This window comes from Rhipicephalus microplus, chromosome 3, assembly GCF_043290135.1.
Source record: "Rhipicephalus microplus isolate Deutch F79 chromosome 3, USDA_Rmic, whole genome shotgun sequence".
Lineage (NCBI taxonomy): Eukaryota > Metazoa > Arthropoda > Arachnida > Ixodida > Ixodidae > Rhipicephalus > Rhipicephalus microplus.
Window position 1 is genome coordinate 162,919,711 of NC_134702.1, and position 21,990 is coordinate 162,941,700.

At 46.1% G+C, this 21,990-nt stretch overlaps 1 protein-coding gene across 1 annotated transcript in view; it reads left to right on the plus strand.

Moving 5' to 3' along the window:
* The first annotated feature begins 1,352 nt into the window (after nucleotides 1-1,352).
* Nucleotides 1,353-21,990, plus strand: part of LOC119170472 (transmembrane protease serine 9-like) — a 54,553-nt gene continuing 33,915 nt past the window's right edge. The window contains exons 1-7 of the mRNA XM_075888140.1: nucleotides 1,353-1,486; nucleotides 5,221-5,548; nucleotides 8,084-8,198; nucleotides 11,869-12,004; nucleotides 13,762-13,901; nucleotides 15,785-16,018; nucleotides 16,367-16,459. Of these exons, the coding sequence (XP_075744255.1) occupies nucleotides 5,274-5,548; nucleotides 8,084-8,198; nucleotides 11,869-12,004; nucleotides 13,762-13,901; nucleotides 15,785-16,018; nucleotides 16,367-16,459 (993 nt within the window). The 5' untranslated portion in view covers nucleotides 1,353-1,486; nucleotides 5,221-5,273. The remainder of the gene's footprint in view (nucleotides 1,487-5,220; nucleotides 5,549-8,083; nucleotides 8,199-11,868; nucleotides 12,005-13,761; nucleotides 13,902-15,784; nucleotides 16,019-16,366; nucleotides 16,460-21,990) is intronic.

Here is a 21,990-nt window from a genome sequence, read left to right on the forward strand (position 1 = left end):
CGTTCGCCATGCAATCATGTCATACCATACCAGTTTTGCTACATGCCATGCGAACGAAACCACCGCAAGAACTGCAGGACTATGAAATGTAAATCATGACATTTATGACACACATGTCATGAGTTTCATGTTATGACTAGTCACGTAGGTTCTACATACAGTCATGTTATGACATAATAAGTTTGGTATCGATACCATTATCGGAATGGCCAGGAGAGGTAAAAGTCGTAGGCGGCTAGATAGATAGATAGATAGATAGATAGATAGATAGATAGATAGATAGATAGATAGATAGATAGATAGATAGATAGATAGATAGATAGATAGATAGATAGATAGATAGATAGATAGATACGCTCAAAGTCGCCGAAGCTCGCTAAGAAGTGGTTCGCGTTTAATAAATGTTTTTTCACTCTCTCCACACGCAAGACTATCGTCTTTCGATGACATTTGCAGATTAACATGCAGATACGGGGCCAATAATTTTCAATTGTGAAACCTTCAAGAAAAGTGAATATCCAGCGAGCTAGATAAGTGGGCGACCCAGAGGACTGCATCACTGAGTAGAAAGCGCTGCTTAACGCCCTGAAGTAAAATAAACGTCTCTGTAACGTCTCGCCAGTGAAAAAAGAAGAAGTTACCGCGAAATGTAATAATGGTAACAAATGCTAGGCTTAATAGCAATGATTACGATGTATTTACAAACCATACAGTAGTGTGTACTAATTTCAACCCCGTGGCGTTCTTTACCATTCACCTAAGTCTAAAGCCAAGCATGTTCTTTGAATTTCAGCACCTTCAAAACGGCGCCTTCGTGAGTGGAAATGAAATCCATGCCTTTTAACTACTTTGACTCATAAAATCCACCGTGGACTCCTTTAATAGGCACGGGCGTCAGCGTAAGCGAAAGTACTACTAACTGTTTAGACGATATGATAGTCTGCATATGCCCCAACACGTGTTTTGGAGCACAAAATTTTCTTTTCCTTCTATCGTGCCAACAACAGAGCGTGAACAAAAAGGGGTCACTAGGGCAATCGATAGCAGCAGAGTGTTGCAAGGGCTTGCCAGTTCCCGACGTTATCGTTGGCAGGAATGCATAGAATCCTAATGCGAATCAGTTTCCAAATGGCAGCATGTGTGACTTATCTGCGATGTACGTTCCAGTGAAAAGGGATAAAAAAAAAGAAATCACTGAGACAATACCTGCATGACTTATATCTTCTGAAGCCGTTAACGTCATCAGCATCAAATTCCGGCGATAAGTGGGAATGTGCTTATGGCAGGTGGGCTCCTAATTGTGCTTTACGTAGCCTATCATCTCATCATAAAAGAATTGCGCAATTGCTATTGTCACTAGGATATAAAGGTGTCCGAAGAAATATTGCAGTTAGGTAAAAAGCCTTCGATAAAATCTATACGCAGCAAAGAAAGGTCTCTTCTTTCAAACACCAGTTCATACTGTGCCGGTGTAGTCAGACGTACGGTAAGTGGTACTCAAACTGAAAAAATTGGCATGCTTGATTTCCTTGTCCGCATTATTTGGCTTGGTAACTGAGCTCTGAGACAGAATAGCTTAAGAAAGTATTTGTTATTTAGTGGTACAATAAATGTAGGGTGTACCAGCCTGTTATATATGTTTGTTTATGCATATGGCAGGTCATGCTAAATAAGAGCATTACTCTGCGATATGCTGTTTGCATAAGTGTAAATACAACAATGCACTGTCGTTTGGTTTGTTCCCACGCTAACGCTGCTTCCTGGGTTATACTGAGTAATTTTGCTTCATACTTAATCACATGATTTCTTTTTGTCACGCTTATCAGGAACTGCAGTGCCACTTGCAACGTAAGTTCCTAAGTAAAGGAATCGCTTTCGTAATGTTTGGTTTCGAACTAGCACCCGTGTGGGCTCTGTTGTTCATTATCGGTGCACTAGAGTGCTTTGCCCTATTTTTGTATGTCCACTATTCTGAGCGCAAATATCATCAAAGGACAAACTTCCGGCATCACATGTAACAATATCTGAAGACACACAGTTGATCTTCATTTGATCTTTAAGCTCAGTGAATATGTCATGTACAATGGTTTTAGTAGTTCCAGGCCGACGTGTGTGTGTTCGGACAACTCACTCTGCATTCGGGGCATTACCGGCGCGCTGACAAGTATAGGTTGCCAGAGAAAGTCAGTTTATATGCAATTTTAAAGAGGGCGAATTGAACTACCCCAGGGAGTTTCACAAATTCATCGACAAAATAATGCGTCAGATTCAACACAGCGAGATTCACTGCAGCTGCAGGGTCTGAAAGCGACACTGTTTATCGACGGACACCATGAGATACGGGATGTTGGAACAATACTAGCGTTGTAGGATCTGTGGCTTCTTTTCCGATAACTTATTTGTATGTCCACCAGGATCAAGAATGGACAAGATGACCACTCAATATTAATTTGATATGGCGGCACCCAGATCGACGTAGCGAATTACGGAAAGCACAAGAGCATGCGATGATAATTGCAAAGTGTTGGATGTTTTTCCTGTTGTCAGGAAGGCTAGTGGCAGTATACTTGTAAGACGAATACCTTTTTTAAGGACGTCTTGTTGGTAAGAAATACTGATAGTGCAAGTCATGACACATTTTAGTCTGCGAAGGCGTAAATGTGCAATAAGCTAATGTAAAATAGTTGTAAAAGATATAGCGACCAACATTTGCCCAGTGGTAACCTTTCTGGCACAATGAACTTTACTTAGGTCATATCAGTGGAGTGCGAAATTAAGATAAAGGTGTAAGAGAGAAGGAGAGAGAGAGGGAGAAAAATACAGAGAAAACGCAGAATAGTGAAAAAGAAATAGATAAATAGTCAGCTTGAGATTACACAGCACCGTCCCGCACTGTTCTTTCACCAGCGCTCGGGAAGTGTGGTTGTCCTTAAAGCACAAGAGAGCTTTCGTGGTCTTCCGCGTATGCGAGACCACCGGCCAAGGTTCCAGGACCTTTTTTCTGAGAGTTGTCGTGAATCCAGGTGACGGAGCTTGGCTTCTATAGTGCGTCGTTGAGATTGGTACGATGTGCAGTGGCATACAATGTTTTCAAGCGTTTCCTCGCAGGCACTGTTTTGCATGCTGCTCTGCTGGCCAATCGAATGAGACAGGAATACGCATTCGTAAATGCCACGCCCAACAACAGTGACACAGCAAAGTTTCATGGTGTCGTCAGAGCCCGAATGGCAGAAGAAGTTGCCGATACGGGTGACTTGAATACAGGTGCGCGTTGGACAAACCCTGCGTATTCCATTGTGCAAGCGTGATACGATGAGCAAGTGATTGTAGTAGCCACGCAGCGTCCATTCTCAAGGGTGGTATGGGCGTCCGCAGCTCTTGTTCATCAGCCGATCGAGCATCTCCATCCGCGCGGTCATTGCCGGCAATTCTGCAATGACTCGGCAGTCAATGAAAAACAATATCGTGTCCATCCTCGAGCGCTTGGTGATAGTCGTGCGTTATCGGATACTCTCATCGCTAGTGTAATCCGTGCCCTAAAGCAAACCGTAGTGTCTGTAGGGCTGACCTCGAGTCACACAAGATGGCCCGTTGATTAAGTTGCCGCTGGTCACTGTACATGACCGCATCTTGAAGCACTGTGAGTTCTGCTGCTGTCGGTGTCATGATATGAGAGATCCTATATTGTAGCGATACGTTACCAGATAAAACATTCGATGCTCCTGTAAAGCTGTTAGAATTAGTGGAGCCATCGGTGCAAACATGCGTGTGGTCGATGTAAGTTTCGTCCAACAAACACAAAGTCAACTGCTTTAGGTCTAGCGATCACATACGTGCCTTCTTAGCGATTTCAGGAACCAGTAAGCGCAGGTCAGGTTTATGGATTCACCACAATGCAGATGCTGGATGCATCGCAGGTTGGAAGCCAGACGGTAATAAGTCCGTGTCGTTTCGTCTAAATATCGCAGAATGAAGGATGGGGCCTCCTCGATAGCAAACTTGCTTAAACTATGTGATTGAAACCTTGATAAAGGCTCAATGAGCGCTCTCAGCGCCTCAACAATGGTATTCTTTGTGACCCACTCTTCTTGTGTGATCGCGATATTTTCAACAGTCGATCAGCATCTTAGAAGGCCAAGACATGTCTGAGGTGCTCAGGTCTGAACGTTCTGTAGTGCACAGATGTTAGTCTTGCACGTGTTGGACAGGGAATAAAGGCTGTACCTGAGAATTCTGAGAAAGAGGGTTGTATGAAGCTGCAGCGTTGAGCACATGGAGGGGCCCCATGATCTCACGGCAATGAACCTAAATACACTCTCGATGCCAATCAGCTTTTTCTTCAGATATGCGACATGCGGACGGCAGATTTGGTCACGATCTACGATGGCACCTAGCAGTTATAGGCTGCTCCTATATACAATTCACTGGTCATTGTACACGGGGTAGAAGGACAACGGTTTGCGTGTAAACGCCCCCGCTGCACATTTGTTTTTGCAGTTGTAGTCAAATGTTGCTAACAAAGGTATGCCAGTTTCAATGTCACCACCTTCTGTATTCTTGGGCTGACTTGAGGCCGTGTCAGGCCGTACGCCCAGATGCAGATATCATCAGCGTAGAGAGAAAATTTGGTCAAGACTTTGTCATGTAGCTAAGAATGATAAATGTATATGTTAAGAATCTGAAACACGTTTTGTACCTGTGCTCGTAAGAGAATACTTAAGGCAGTCCTGACGCGCAGTACATTGTTAGAGAGGCCGTCTGTCTAGTGACAAAAGCAATGAAAACAAACGTTTTGTGCTTTCGCCCTCAGAACACCAATCAAAAAGGGCTAGCTTGAAGCTGCTGTTAATCGAAACGCCATACGTCAAGCTTGCATGTTATGCATATGCATTTTGACCTGTTCAGTGCCCCAGAGAAGCCTACAGTTTACCCACCAGCAGTGGAAAACTTGCTGTGGCTTATTTTTCTTATAAAGGAAATAGTTGTGCGCCCGATGGTTCCATTGTCAAAGTGCAAGTTACGGGCATTATGCTAAGGCTGATCTTAGACATAGTGACATGAGCATTATCAATAAAGCAGAAAACTGCCCCCCCCCCCCCTTCTCAGACTGAACACTGTGAAATGATATTATTTCTCTTATATGAGATTTTTAGTAAAAAAAAAACTCACTGTTTCTTTTCTAAACGTACTGTTTTCGTAATAAACGTGCATTTCATTTAGAGCAAGAGAAATCTTCTGCAGCCCCTTCAGCAGCCCACAGGGCCACTGGAAAGATGAGTCCTGTCACAGTAGTACTCGCTATCTTGGCCGTCGCCTGCTCCAACATGAAGGCGTCGGCATGGATCAATCCTGATGGCTGCGGCCAGACGCCTATAGCCCCACAGCTTGAAAACCGCGAAGACAGGGTGGTGGACGGCCAGGAAGCCGTGCCCGGCAGCTGGCCTTGGCACGCGGGACTCCACAGCAGCCCTTTCTTCGAGAGCTACTACTTTTGCGGTGGTACCCTAATTTCGGACCGTCACGTTGTCACCGCCGCCCACTGCCTCGAGTGAGTGTAGCTGATAGCTGAAACTTTCATTGATGGAGTTGTTGGCACGGAGCCATGATGAAAATTACAACATTAAACATGCCAGAGAAATCAACTTAGAAGAGTGGCAGTTTGGGCTAGTTGGTACGAGATGACAATAGTTGTAGCGCGAGAATAGAACGACGTCAAAGAGTAGTGTCCTTCTTGTCGCTTTGTCGTCATTCTGTTCTCGCGCTATTACTATCGTTAAGAGAAAACAAGCCGACAGACACGAATCCAAGATAGTTTACACGTGCCACAAGAATTTCATTGCTGTAAACGGTAATTGCTATAAATGGGTCGCACGAAAAAAAGTAGTACAGGTTAGGCTGTTGGGCAAAAACTGTAACCTCGGATTTCATAGACATCAGACACTAGTTACAAGAATGGCAAATCTGCTGATTTTTCGGACATGTTCTAGAATTCGGATGCTTTCGTGGCCCCTCTACAAGCCCCATAAAGCCAATGTATGACAATGTCTTTAGCTTGTGATGATGAAACTCTCCGAATTGGGAACTTTTTACTGATGTTGCATGTTTTAACGGAAGCCACCGCTGCACCGACCCCGTAGTGTATTTGAATAGATAGCTTTGCCGCTAAGTCGCGGTACTAAGCGGCGAAGCATATTGCAAGTCCGATGGGACGCTGGGGTACATTGAAGCTGTGACTGAAGTGGCACAATTTGAGTTTCTCGGTTTTTCTTCGTTCTTTTAAAGGCTTTCGCGTTCAGTTGCCTTCAATAATGAACACCCAATAGCTGGTATCCATCGTTATAACAGATAATGGCACACGCAGGCATTGTTATAAACAGGCTATTTCACCACAGAGAACATGCAAAAGTTCACGGTGCAGTGGCTTCTCAGCGCTATAAAAGAAAAGACGTATTGTCAAAAGCACTATCGTTATAAGTGGGTCTGACTTAGTGCAATGCTGCCGGTAATACTACTACTTGTACCACTACCACTGCTGCTACTGATACCACTACTGCTACCACAGCTACTGCTGCTGCAACTACTTCTACTGTGGTGAAACACAGTCACTGATCAAGTCTGATATGAATCTAGCGTTTCGAAAAGCTATAAGGGTTCCTTGTTGACTAAGTCAGTTAGCAAGTAACCCATGTTAGGTTGTTCCGAAACGTTGGATCATCACCAGACATGGTCAATGACCGTGTTTCATCACATCCAATGCCTGACCAGGCATACCTTCATCGAACTCTCTACTACTACTACTACTACTACTACTACTACTACTACTAATACTAATAATAATAATTCTTTGTACGTTTATGAAATTTCCATGTCGTCCTTGTTAAATCTCATTCTCCTAGCCCAGGTATCGGCGTACAGGCCCGTAGCTTTCTATTGAACATTCCGAGTATAGTCAGAGCCCCAGTCTTCCAAAGAAGACTGATGCATTTACACCTCATATGCGGATGCACCAACGTACCAACAATGCACAATGAACGTGCTCTGCAGAATGACTCCATCAGCCGGGCGACCGGTGATGCCGTGTTCGGAGAGTGTTGTCGCGTGTGCGATCTTTTCAGCTCCCCAGGCTTTCAGTTCCCCTGTGGTGCTTCGGTCACCTAGAAGGGGCTTCTGTGCACTTCTTAAATTGTATTTGGCTGTGCATTTGTGATTTTGGAAAGGGAGTTTGAGCGCACTGCAGAATGTAATTAAAATGACCTCGTGCGAAAAAAAAAAGACGACGTGGCCTCATGCATGCAAAAGAAATCTCAGTTCCCTTTTGAATGTTCTTGCAATCTGCTTGTCTTCAGTCTTTTCAGTGAAGGGCTTGATGCCCAGGCTAGGACAAGTAAGGAAATGCGCTTTGTTCAAATCCACTTGAAGAAACTCTACATTTACAAACTTTACAAAGAAGTGTTTACCTAAGGGTTCGTCTTTCCGCGTTTTGACACAATATTTATGAGATCTAACTGGCAATAAGGCCAATGAATATATCGGTGAAGTTATTAAAACTAATGTATTTAAATAAGAAGAAAGAAAAGTCGGCGAAAAATAACTAGCCGTGAGCAGGAATCGAACCTTCGACCTTCGAATAACGCGTTCGAAGCTCTACCACTGAGTCATCACGGCGGCTATGCACCCAGCCACTTTATTGGGTTTATATGTGAATTTCAAACGTGAAAGTGTCAGTCAGCGCCACCTGTAGCCATGGCGGCGAGTGTGGCACACTCTTTTTATGAGCCTGTATGGCGTCACACGGAACGTGAACCTATTACGAGCTGGCAGCTGACCAATAGTTCCTCGTATACAACCTAAGGGCACCAAGTATGCCAGTGCAAGACCCTCGTTTATGAATAAGGGAAAGAAGTGTATACCTAAGGCCTCGTTTTTCAGTGTTTTGATACTATATTAATCAGATCTAACAGACAATAATGCCAAGGATTGTACAGGGGAAGGTATTAGCTTGAACAGCAAGCTAAGTAGTTGCAAGCTAAGTATTTTTGATATTAGGTGAATTGATAATCCTCGTCTTGGTCACGTGTTGCAGGCACCATGCAGCCGCAAACACATTTGTTCACGTGGGATCACACAGTCGCAGCAGCCGTGACGTCACAGAGCAGTATGTGGGGGCCGAGCACCTCTGCATGCACGTTGATCCAGAGGTCAGTGCTTTTCTAGGAGGCGCATTCTGCTATTAGAAGTTTTTTCGTGTGCGCAGTCTCTCTGATGATATGATGATAATCTGTTTTTTTTTCTTCTGTTACCTCGACTGTTCCACTGTGCTGGATTGTACTGGATTTGCTAGCATTTATAGCTATTGCCAAGATTCATATCCATCCAGCTGAAGCCTGCAAGAACTAACGGTACATATCACGTTGCTCTTGGCGCGTTGTCATGCTTCGGCATTAAGCTTCAACAGCTAGGTCGTGCCTTAGTGCATCGGCATATCTGTGCAAAACGTTTTTCTGAACAGAATCGCACTGAGGGGAGGCCTCTGAGCGAGTCTGTGTGTTATCTGCATTATGATATTCAGTCTGTACTCTTCACTTCAACTTTCTTGGCCTCTGACTGTGTTTGCGGTCAGTTATGGGGCACCGTAAGTGGTTGATTATCAGGGTTTACCTTAGGAGGGGCGTATACCTTGATCCGTTAGGAATTTTTTATTGTGCCAGCAATTATATGGACACTCTCGGCTAGATTTTGCGCTGGCGTCGGCTTTCTTGTCATGCACCGTATGTGTATGCTTATTTATATATATGAAAATGCAAGAAAGAAATAATATCTAGAAAGAACACTTCCGCGCACAAAATCGAACATGGCACCTCAACGTCGTGAATGCGAGGCGTTGACCACTGATCCACCGAGAGGTACCTGCTAGGACGCTTAAATGGCAAGCTATTTATATCTACCAATTACAGCTGCTGGCAGGCGTCTCGGGGGTGGGGACTATCGTGTTTTCAGCATTATCAGCAAGATGGCGCAGTGGCGTTTCTCATCTCTCACGCGTACTTTAGCCCGCGGACATGAGGCGAGTGGACGATCTTTTGCGCGCCCTTATTTTCCCGGTGAGGAGGATCATACGTCTTGGCTGGCCTCGGGCTTCACTTGGAACGATTCTGTTGTGGTCACTGGGTGCACAAAGGTCACTGAAATTCTCGCACAGCCTTCGTTTGCGAACAGGGCGCGCTTTTCAGACACAGCGAAGTAACAACTGAGACGCTTATTCGCGTTCATGTGTACCTGTGTGTACGTTTCGTGCGTCATTTTTGCGTGAGAAACGCGGGGAACGTTTCTATCTGCTTGCCAGTCTGCGCATGACCTTCCAATTTGTTGCTATCGAGTTCATTGATTCGTCTTTGTGGCAGAGCTGCGACGTTCTTATTTTTTGTATGTCACCCTCCATCAGACGTACGACTTGGGAACCATCTGCTGGAGTGATCCAAGGGTGGTAAGACCACATTGTCTTTCAGAAAAATGGTGCCAAGTATACAATATGGGTCATACTTGGCTCTTTTTACTCTATCTAGGGCCGACATTGAATCCAGCGTATAGTGTGGAGGCCATCCTACCCTTGTTTTCTTCCAGATTAGGATCTCGTACGTTTCTCGGTTGAGAGACAGACCACAGCTGTGTGGGCACAGCTCACGTTTGTCATACACTTGTTGTGTAATAAATCTGAAGTTTAACATCCCGAAAACGACGATGTAATTATGGAAGATGCCGCAGTGAAAGTCCCCGGAAATTTCAACCTCTTGCGAATTTGCGATTCTTTAGGGTGCACCTAAATCTAAGTACACAAACATCAAACATTTTCGTGTTCATCGAAAATGCAGTTACCGTAACCGGGATTTGATCCAGCGACCTTCTAATTCGTGGTAGAGCGCCATAACCACTACACAGCTTCGCCGGGGCAACGCTTCTTCATTACTGGGAAGTGCACAAGTTGATAAGACACAAAGAAGGGAATAAGACAGCGCACATCTTGTTTCCTCTTTTGTGTTTTATCAACTTCTGTGCTACCTAACGATGAATAAGTTCCAACTCGCTTGCCTATCAGTCAAACCCTTTTTGTAGGACATCTTGTTGTTCTCCAATAAATCATGTGTAAGTGCACGATGTCAGCTCATCTGCTCATCTGCCGTGTCGATACCATTCATGGTGTTTAAGAGGAACACTCTCCTCATCGTTCTATCGAACAATATCGAAGGGATTGCAGAAACTCTGGGGTGTGTCTTTTCGCGGTAACTTGTTCACAGGTCCCGAGATTCCCCACGCCTATGGTGGGCGTTAGATCTGTCAAAACTTGAAGACATAGATGTACGTCCGGTGCCAGCAGCTGGTGTGAGCTTGCACGTTTTTAGCATCCCCTTCATTAAATCTGTAGTTCAGTGTACCTTTTTCATCTAGTCCTGGACTAGCACTCTTATTGATGATGTTGAGCCTAACAGTGACTGGTTGCCGAAGCGGCCCAATGCCATCTTTGGCCTACTGATGATGCCTCAAATCCAACATAGTGCTCCGTAGGTGAATTCCTTCATCCACGTAGGAAGCGAGACGAGTGCGCACCATGTGTTCGAAGTGTTCTCCGGTACACGACACTACTGAGATAAACTATAAGATCAACAATTCTGTACTGCGTATAAATTAGGAATTGCGAATCTATGACAACCTAAATGGTTCTGATACGTTATTTGAATGTTACGACATTGAAGAGTAATGTGCGTCATGGCGAAATGTCTTCGACGATTCGAGGAATGCTCGGTGAGGTTATATGTTATCGTTACGATAAAATATAGCTCTGTGGCAAATTCAAATAAACAACTTTCCAACGAACGATTCTTTTAAGAAGCGTGAGTAGTAAACACGCGGCACCTTGAAGTCACAGCACGCAGGTGAGTGTGCATCCCACAGCACTGGAGGGCAAATATTTCCAGGCCGCAACAGGTGCCTAAAGAGCTTCCTTCTAAAATAATACAAGAAGGCATTTCTGACACAAATTAATGCCAGTACCATTTCAAGAAATGTACACCGTTTATAAAAATCAGCATACTCGTGAAAGTAGATAATGCTTGGTTGTTCAATGAGGCATGAACAGAAGTAACCACGGGATACATAAGGGCTGGTCGGCTATAACGGTGTGGCCACCACTTGCGGTGAAGCACGACCACTATACGCGGGGACAACTTTTTGTTGCAATGATGGCAAAGCTAAAGGCGCGGAGCTACAGCACATGTAGTCCTCCGTGAAGAAGTCCGGCTCAACTCGCTTTTCCAATGCCAGCCATGTTAGAATAATACCGCTGCATAAAATTTGCTACGTCTTCTTACACAGCTATCTGTGAGGGAAATTAAACACAAGCTCCTTCGGCGAGTCCTCGGAATAACTGGCGGGCGACGAGCTGTAACCTAAAAAGAAAAATACTATGTTGTCTGCCAGGTGCACCTAAAACGTGCGACATCTACAGACGTACAAAAACGAGAAATGGCACTTCATGAAGCAAAACAAATAATATTATCTCCTTGGTTTGTGCAGCGTTTCTTTATAAACAGCACCCATTGGAAAATGAGGTAATGTTATTTTTCACTATCTTCACACGGGAAACACAGGCGCATTTGTGGAACTATGTTCTTCAGTGGTGGAAAATGCCCACTATAGTTTTATAGCCTTTCTTTTATTGCCACAGCAAGTTGTCTCCAAGTATAACCGAGCTGCGATTGGTGGCGTGACCTCGTCATAAACCCGGCTTCGAGTAAATATTCCGCTAAGGAAATACATGCTATTGCTTCGGTCGAGTGCTCGAAAACTTACCCCTTTCTCTATATGAACTTGCAGAAGGACATTGGGATCATCAAGCTTACCAGCAGCGTGAACTTCACGCACACAGTTCGACCAGCATGCCTGCCTGAGCCCGGGTCCGAACTGGCTGACGGCACGACGCTATTCGTTACCGGCTGGGGACAGACAGACGGTGAGCGTCTCTTCACGCAGTTTGACGTTGCAAACGCCTTGATATCACAAAGCGAGCTTTCTAGAATAGCGTTCTGCAGGTAAACGTCAACACACTACGTTCCCAGGGAAAGAGTTGTAGTCGCCACGCACGTCATGTGACACTGTGGCACCATGTTTTTCAGGCGCAGCTTTTTGTGTCTCATATGTTTTCAGTGGCGGCGTTATATGCAGCAGACTCTGCGCCGGCTAGCGCATATAAGGCTCGTTCGTTTCACCTGCACTTCATGAAATGGTTCACAGAAGCGCTGCACGCCGACATTCGTTACACGAGTTCGAAAAAGTGCAGCTGTTGCGCAAGGCAAGTTAAAAAATCCCCTGCACCTTCTCGCGAGGTAGTGACAAACCTGTGCAGCCCAAGATGGCGGTATATGCAGCATATGACACAGCCGATTGCATTCGTGTCTGTTTTAGTGACGTACAATAAGTACAACAGTGAAATTTTTCTGGTTGTTGCACATGTGACCCAAGGCGAGCGGGGTCATATTTTACGAATCACAACCTCCACAATCCGCGAGACAGCGGCCAGTATCACGGCTTACACAACATCTGAACGATTGTACTCGTTTTGGCAGCTCTTTGCTGCTGCACTTGCCGAAACATCCCTTGCACGAAGATGGTACCCAGACAGCACCGCGATGAACCAGTACAGAAAGTGCAGCGTGAATTGAATGGACCTATATATGCCGTCTTTGAAGGTGCACTGGTCGTATGTGCAGTTCTATGGGCCGTTTTCCAATAATCGATTCCACCTAGATCTAGGACCTGTCAGCAATCAGCCGTTTCTCGTTTTTCAGTCTTATCTTTCATTGAGATGATTAAATTCACGTTGTCACGTTTAGTCGTTACTTGGATATGAACGCATGCATGATCATTGTTGACTGCAGCGACCGAAGCTTTGCGCCACTAAACAGGTGATTCAGGGTCTGACACCCGCCATAGAGGAAGAAAAAGGTTAGGACAGAGCATTGCGCATTGCGATGGAAAGAAAGAAAGAATGCAAGAAAAAAAATGAAAGAAATGAAGAAGTAAGTATGTACCATCACCCCCAAGGGACCCTGATGGGATGCGAAGCAGCAGAGTGCGCACGGCGTCGACCCGGTTTAAACAGACGTTGACAGCGTGTTGGAAGAACGGTTTGAAGCGAAACTTGGTGTTGCGTTTGTTCAAGTAAACGTTTGTTTGAAACTCAAAGACATGGGAGGCAGCTTGGGTTTCGTGTATCGATGAACGACCCGAAAGAGTGTTTCCACTCGACTTGCGATAGACTGTTGCGGGCGGTGGAGAGGGTGAAGTGGCAGAAAAGTGTGTTGCGAGTGGAGGGAGGAGCCGGCAGCTGTGGGCGTTGCGGCGAGCATGCTGCTAGTGAGAGAGAGAGTGACATCGGCGCGCCCCTGCGAGGGAAGTGTACATGGTGAGCGTGATGTCAACGCGCAGCTGCCGTGTGACCTACTTGACGCCACTCCAACAGCTGCGGTGAGAAGAACGCGTTATGGCGTGTTCGTGCAGACGCACGTACGCGCGGGGTTGCATGCGTGAGTCAAAGAGCTGCTTCACATCTAAAAGTATACGTGAGGCAGGCCCACACCATTTCCCTATTCCCCTGCCAGTGTCCTCGTCTTATGTGAGCCTCTACAAGATATGATTTGGGGAGGGGGTGAGCACCTCTACGCCGTTTCATTCACTGTTTGCCGTACTTGAGCCACACTTCTTTTGCAGAGACGGATCCGTCATCACGAGCGGAGAGGCTGCAGCAGTTAATGACCAAGAGCATCGCCAACGAGCGCTGTGTCAAGGAATTCCACGAAGTACCGGATTATCTTCTTTGCGGCTCTTACGACTACGGTACACCGTGTCAGGTGCGATAGCGCAGATTCCCATCACATGCAGTTATCTTTCACATGCATCTGCTTTTTGTATTGTTTTGATACTTCAAAAGTTTTGCCATAGTAAAAGCTGGAATTACAAAAACACTGTAATGAATAAAGTTGTTAAACTGGTTTTTTTGAACGTCAGTGGGGTGGCGCCTCCCCGTCAGTCTGCTGGACCAATTTAAAGTAAATGTTTTCCTGCTACTAAACACGAAAATGAAGTTTACATGTCTCTAGTCAAAAATAAGGCTACCACAGCCTACGGCAACATAAAATGCAAAAGGAGGTGTACTATGTGGGCCGTGGCCGGCTCAATTCTAAAAGCCGCTTTACAGTAGCGCCATAATTTTTTGAATATTGTCGTTCTAGGCTACATGACGCAGGTGGCACTAAGTTGCTAAGAAAATGTACTAAACGCGTATTTTTCATGGAAACGCTCAATCTTCACAAGGGAATATCCAGAACGGGTGCTTTTTTGCCTATACACGCATTTTATGTAGCTCGAACTAACACGAGACATTATTACGATTGAATTAGTTCATGCACTGAGTTCAGGCTTTTGTCTTCCAATTTAGCGGTGCAAAATTATTAAGTGGTGCAATGGCAGGCTGAATTGCTCAGAAAAAAAAAGGCCAGAGTCTGAGCTTTTTCAAACACTAAATGTTTCCAAGTCTAAAATGAAAAAAAAAAGCAATATTGCAGTATCTCCCACTAAAAGGAATCATGTGTGGATGCCCAGCTGAGGGCGCTAACGCCTACACGGGTGGTGGTATTGGCGATAAATTTCATCGCAGTGTTGCGCAGGAGATAAAAAGCCGAAGTTGTGCGAAACACACCGTGATGAACCAGTGTTTTCTGCTGGAGCCTGACAATTGCTGCTAATGGGAAATGACAGGAAGGCGACTCCGATTCCACACAGAGAACCGCCGTCCGCTTTTAGTCACCGCGCACGCTGAGAATTTTTATTCGAAAATGCATAGGAGACATCTCCCACCAGCACTGCCTTGGAGGTCCAGATCCAGTGGCCAGTGAACGGTTGTGCAGCGTGAGCAGTCGTTTTTTTTTTCATTAAAAAAACTCGATAGCAGACGCTGCCTGCATCAGCTCTACGAGGTGAGAGAGGGGAAGGGGACGTGCATGCGCGATAACGCAATGAGTGTGTAAACGCCGCGGAGACAGATGCCTAGAAAACAACTAGGGGAGAGCGTGCGTAGGCTAGCAGACGCTGCCTGTGTCCGCGTCACAATGCAACGGAGGGTAGAGCTAGGAGAGGAGAACGCGGGAGGGCACTCCCCCTTTCTTCTCTCCTAGGCTCTACCCTAGGGATGCCTAGAAAGAGAGAGGGGGACGCGAGCGTAGCACAGAGGAGAGGGCGAGGAGCATGCATGCGCAGTAATGGTGGTTACGCCACACACCGGATTTAGTTCGATCATAAAAAGCTTTGCATTTAAAGGTCTGTGCGCACATTCTGTCGCTGCTCGCTGTCACTGCGTGCTCTTTCTGCAGCTGCAACACGCACCGATTCGGACGCTCCTCTTAGCTTTCACGAAATGAACTATACGGTTCATTGTTGCACCAGAGTTTTATTGCAATAACAAAATAAATGTCCTAATATATTTTGGAATTTTTTGGCCATCAGTGGCCCTTGTGCCACAAAGCACAATTCATCATCATCATCTATATAATTCTCTGTAGAGTGAGCTGTTGTGACAACAGAATTGACCACAACAAACTGATATTTTAGCGGGGGTGGCAATACTGGAAATACTACGATTGTGAAGCTCCATGCTTCGAGTGATGAACGTTTATAAATAATGTTGTGTATGCTTCATCTTTTGTAACGATTGTTTCCTCTCTATTCTCCTACCTAGGGTGACAGCGGGGGACCACTAGTGCGCAAGGGTGATGACGGTGCCTGGGTTCTCGAAGGAATCGTCCACAAGGGTGGCCAGCTGTGCAAGTCCTTTCATCACAGGGCCATGCGCTACATTAAGGTCTCGCACTTTGTCAACTGGATTGACGATTACATGCGAGCCGATGCCGAGGGGCGTGCCGATAGTTTCTGTGACATGGCGCCAAACTTTAAGCTTGACAGGGGTGTCGAATGATTGGTCGCGAAACATCAGAGATGAGCCTTATACACGATCCAATGAAAGAAGATACATCACAGCTCGATGGGAATATCTTGGATTGCTGCAAAGACCGCATTTGTACATAAGTAAACAGTCATTTCGTACACAGTTTTCTTGGCTTGTTTGTCCGCTTAGCTTGATTACACGGTAGCATGTCATGAAAGGCATACTATACCAACATTGATGCACCTCAACCCAATCTCTTTAACGTCTTGCCTGGGCAAACTGTTCGAGCATGTCATCCTGGCCCGCCTCCAAACCTATCTTGATGACCATGTCCTATATCGGGACTTAATGTTCCACTTTCGTCTGCACTTGTAGACCCAGGATGTCATGCTCCAGATCTCCGAGGATGTCTTCCACCTATCGCACCAAAAACGCACTCGAGCTACCATGGGTATAAGCGTAGCAGTTGTGAGTTTGCAGTGGCTGTAAATAGTGTTGGTGTAGATGCTTCAATGTCTAGTTTCATTTCAGATTTACGTTCCCCCACAGGGGCGCCTGCGCAAGTAGGCGTTTGGTGTGTAGCGACACCACGGACCCGAGCTAACGGGGGAGTTTTTACTCCCTCCCACGCCCAGCCGTGCGTGTCTTTGCCGTGTCCGGGGAAAAGGGGATCCTGGGGGTTGAGCCGACGCTGGGTGATTGGACCTTTAAGGCCCGCCGGCAGAGGCAACAAACCCCTTTGGCCCCGGCTTCACATAGACAGCACCCCTGGGCTGACCCACCCAGGGAAAATCGGCAGTCGCCTTTTCCTATCTCTTTCGCCCTACATCTTTGTCTTTCTTACTTTTTTAGTTTTCCTGTCTACTGCTCTCTTCTGCTTACTTCCAATTTTCTCGACGGCAAGGGTTAACCCTGTGCAAATAGCCTACCTTGGCCTAGGCGCATTGGGTTAGAGCAGAGTTGTACGGCTGACGTCTGCAAGCTTTCAGCATCCGCAAACTTGCAGCGTCCCCTCGTTGGGCTCCGTGGTGGGTGGCCGCCAACGCTGCTGAACAACATACAATTAGCATGCACAAAGCATTCCCTTTACTTAGTGATCGTGCCTCCTCAAAGCGGGTACGCACCGAAGATATAAATTTTTTCATCCGGCCAAGACAAATCTTTCCTCATTACCACGTTATACACTGCGAAAAAACTAACAAGCAAGCCAGAACTGTATCCCCCTTCGTAGTGGCTAGGTGCTTAACCGAAACTCTCGATGCCGGGTACAAGGTTACCAAAATGGCCAGGGGAGATCTACTCCTTGAGATACGTGACAAAGACCAATTCGATAAACTGAACACCCTCAAAACGTTTGGAGACACACCCATCAGTATTACGCCACACAGGTCCATGAACTCATCGCGCGGGGTCGTATCGGACGCAGATTTGCTTGACCTGACCGAAGCTGAACTTCTGGAAGGATGGAAGAGCGAGAACGTGACAAACGTACAGCGTATTAAGATAAGAAGAGATCAAAAGGAAATACCAACCAAACACTTAGTACTGACCTTTGCTTCGAGCGATTTGCCGGAAACCATTCAGACTGGGTATACAAAGACATCCATGAGGCCATATATTCCCAACCCCCGCCGTTGCTTTCAATGTCAGAGATATGGCCACGGCTCGCAAAGCTGTAGTGGCCGGAAAACTTGTGCTCTGTGTGGAGTCGTGGCCCATGCGTCCGACAACTTGCGAAGCACCTGCACACTGTGTGAACTGTGGCGGTAATCATGCCGCGTACTCACGTTCCTGTTCTTTCTAGAAAAAACAAAAAGAGATCATCACTTTAAAGATAAAAGAAAACATTACATTTAAAGAAGCAAGAAAAAGAGTCTCGCCATTTTATGGCCCCACATATGCTGATGCGGCGCGCCAGGGGGAAGTGTCGTACCAGCCCTCACCACTCCTTCGGCCTGCGCAGAGCGAGCCATTGGCTGTGGCGCTGCCCCTAAGGTGGCAGCAGTTGAGTCTACTCCGCCTACTATTGAGCAGAGACCAGAGACTCAAGGGTCCTCGGGTCTCAAGGCCTCACCTCGCCAGGCGAGGCCCAAGCTTCGAAAAACCAGCTCGCATGAGCGGGCATCCAGTGCCTCCGAGGAGGCAATGGATACGGCGACACCCCTGGTGCCGAAAGAGCGGCGCGCCAAGAGAACTAAAAAGCTCATAACAGGGCCTGATAATAGCCCTGTTACTTGAGCTCGACCTTTCAGCTTAAACAAGTCACTCCCTTAACGTACACACAGCACTTTTTTACTTCCAATATAGAAACACAAATTATACAATGGAACGTCAGAGGACTGCTTAAAAACCTCGACGACGCCCAAGAGCTTTTATACAAACACTCACCTCAAGTGCCTTGTGTACAGGAAACACACCTAAAATCCTCCAATACAAATTTTTTACGTGCTTACGTCATATACCGAAAGGACCGAAATGATGCTGTGGTGTCATCCGGTGGCGTAGCCATAATTATTAACCAAGGAGTAGCGTGTACACATTCACCACTCCAGACATCGCTTGAGGCGGTGGCTGTTCGAGCGGTACTTTTAAACAAACTCGTCACCATCTGCTTTTTGTATTTACCTCCCCACCACCGTCTTGAAAGACGTGAATTCCAGTCTTTAATAGACGAACTGCCTGAACCTTATTTGCTTCTTGGGGACCTAAATGCACATAGTGGACTGTGGGGCGATTCTCGCTGTGATGCACGAGGTCGCCTCATTGAACAATTTCTCTTCTCTTCCGGTGCCTGTTTGTTGAATAGGAAAGAGCCAACATACTATAACGTTGCCAAAAAAACTTACTCGTCTATAGACCTCAGCATCGTATCACTTTCACTCCTACCCCTACTGAAATGGAAAATCATAAATAATCTATATGGAAGTGATCATTTTCCTGTAGTGTTGAGTTCAAAAACAACATATGAATGTTCTCTACATGTTCCCAAATGGCTGATAAACAAAGCAGACTGGTAACAGTTCCACAACACTACACGTTCGAGTTGGACAGACATATGTAGGTTAAACAGAGATGAAGCTGTGCAGTACGTCACAGCTTTTCTAACTGACGCAGCAGCCAAGTGCATACCGCAAACATCTGGAATGCCCGGCAAACGACATGTCCATGGTGGAACACAGAGTGTCGTACTGCGCGAAAGGAACAGAACAGGGCATGGAGGTTGCTTCGGAACTCACCAACAGCCGAAAATCTCGACACCTTTAAGAAAATGAAGTCTCAGGGCAGGAGAACACGTCGGCAGGCCAGAAGAGAAAGCTGGCAGAAGTTTTTGTCAGGGATCAATTCATACACACAGGAGGCTAAAGTCTGGAACATGGTCGGTAGGATAGCAGAAAAACAAGTACACACACTTCCGCTCGTAAACACTCAGGGTGATACCTTGGAAGATCAGTCAAACTTCCTCGGTGCAGACTTTGAACGGGTATCTAGTTCGTCCCACTATACTGACACGTTCCAAAAATACAGAACAAGAATAGAAAAGCAGAAACTCGAACACAAATCCACTAGATACGAGGCATATAACCAATATTTCAGTCTAGCTGAGCTCCGAACATCTCTAAACTCCTGCAGTACTTCTGCCCCGGGTTCTGACCATGTGGTGTATGAAATGTTAGAAAACCTACCAGCCGAAACACGAAAAACCTTACTTTGTTCGTACAATGCTATCGTGTTTTCTGACACAAGCCCTACCTCCTGGAAAGAGGCTATTATTATTCCCATTTTGAAAGAGGGCAAGGACCCTTCTTCAGCTTTCATCAAAACAAACAAACAAAAACATGGTGCACCTGCTCTTCACGTTTATGAGACTCGTACCAGCTAGTTCGATGGGCTAGTGTGTTGATTGATTGATTTGTGGGGTTTAACGTCCCAAAACCAACATATGATTATGAGAGACGCCGTAGTGGAGGGCTCCGGAAATTTCGACCACCTGGGGTTCTTTAACGTGCGCCCAAATCTGAGCACACGGGCCTACAACATTTCCGCCTCCATCGGAATTGCAGCCGCCGCAGCCGGGAATCGAACCCGCGACCTTCGGGTCAGCAGCCGAGTACCTTAGCCACTAGACCACCGCGGTGGGGCTGGGCTAGTGTGTTATGATTGCTAGTGTATACATCAGGTATTCCGTAAAATGAAAGTTTATCGCATCTTACTATACCTTTTATAACGCGAAAGTGCTAAAGAGGCATGTCGCAAAAACTTTGGTCTCGTCATTGCCCACGAGCCAGGGCTGGGAAACGATCAAGGTCGTGCCTGCTGAATTTCGTGCAGCGCTCACGAGTAAGACGACGAACGGAAGAAGCGCATCAAACAGGCGCTGCTTTAAACTGATGTGATTTTGGGAAAAGCTAGAAGAAAAGAAAGAAGTCCATCTAGGTGTATTGGCAGACTGGCTGCCGACCCAATGGTCGTGGGTTCCTTCACAGCCGTGGCGGTCGCTTTTCGGTGGAGGCGAAATGATAAGAGTTTTCTGTACTGTGCAATGCCAGTGCATGCTGAAGAACAAAAGAGGGTATAAATGTTCGGAGCCCTCAATTACGGTGCCCGTCAGTCATATCATGGTTTTGGGAGGTCAGATAGTAATTTTAAAGAGCTGAAGAAGGGCCCAGGGAATAATCACATCATGCAGAACATCAACACCAGCACACAATTCATTAAAAAAAAGTGAAAACTGCGCCCACAATGACAAACACTGATGTTTTCATGTCATCATCCACTAACATCGTTATACACCTCTGCCTGTGCTCAGCAGGTAGTCACACTCTTTGTCCCATAATGAAACTCACGGTTGGTCTGTTCTTAGAATGTAGGGCACTTGAATAATCCCGCGTGCTAGCTGCACTTGGATAAGGTAGCGGTGCTCGTCAGATGTGTCTAACACCAATATTATTTGCAATGGTCTGCGAAATGCGAAGACCTAGTATCTGTCAGTGAAGGCCTGTGTTCACTAAGCCTCATGGCGATGCACCTTTCATTATGGCCTATAACGGCACGGCCGCAGGAACGAGCAGTCTGGTAGACAACGCCTACAGCACTGTCAGCTAAGTCATAGGCGTGTCTCCCGTGATAGATACACAAACGGACACATGGTTATCTCGCTGAGTCGGTATAGAAATTATAACGCATTTAAAAATCCTACACATGCATCATGTAATGCGAGCAGTCGCGCTAGACAACGGGAAGTGATGCGTGGGAAAATGTAGAATTCCACCAGACGTCATACCACTTGAAACTCACTGGAAGTGGATGGTCTAGAGGCTTAGCAACAAGAAAGCGCTGTGGCATAATTGATCACCATAATCAGCCACAGTGACAAAGAGAAAGAGAGCGATAAATGTAAAGGAAAGGCAGGGAAGTCAATCAAGCTTGAGTCGATTGGCTACCCTGAACTTGGGGGGAAGGTTAATAACATGAAGAAAAGAGATAGAGAGAAAGTAAGAAGAGTAAGGAAAGAATGAATAAATAGTCAGCTCGGGACCACACAGTACGGTCTCCCGTTGTTTTGTCACCAGCGCTCGTGAAGTCTGGTGTTCCTCAAGAAGCACAAGAGAGCTTTCGTGGCTTCGCGCGTGTGCGATATCATTGGTCGAGGTCCCAGTATCTTCTTTTCTGTAAGTGGTTGTGAATCGAGGAGACAGAGCTTGACTTCCATAGCATGTCGTTCAGACCATCGTTGAACTAGTATGATGGGCAGTGGCATAGATTGTGTTCAAGCGTCTCTTCGCGGGCGCAGATTTTGCATGCCGCTCTGGTGACCTTTAGGTGCGCGTATTGCCATATGGACGCGTATTGGGTACTTCAGTACTTCGCGAAACGATTTATGAATAACTTTAGCTTAGCGTCCGCGGAAGCTCTGCGGATGCATTCTGCCAGAAATTTCGAATGACCACGTGCGTCCGCAGAAATGCTGTGGACACCCAAGGGAAACTGTATAATTATGC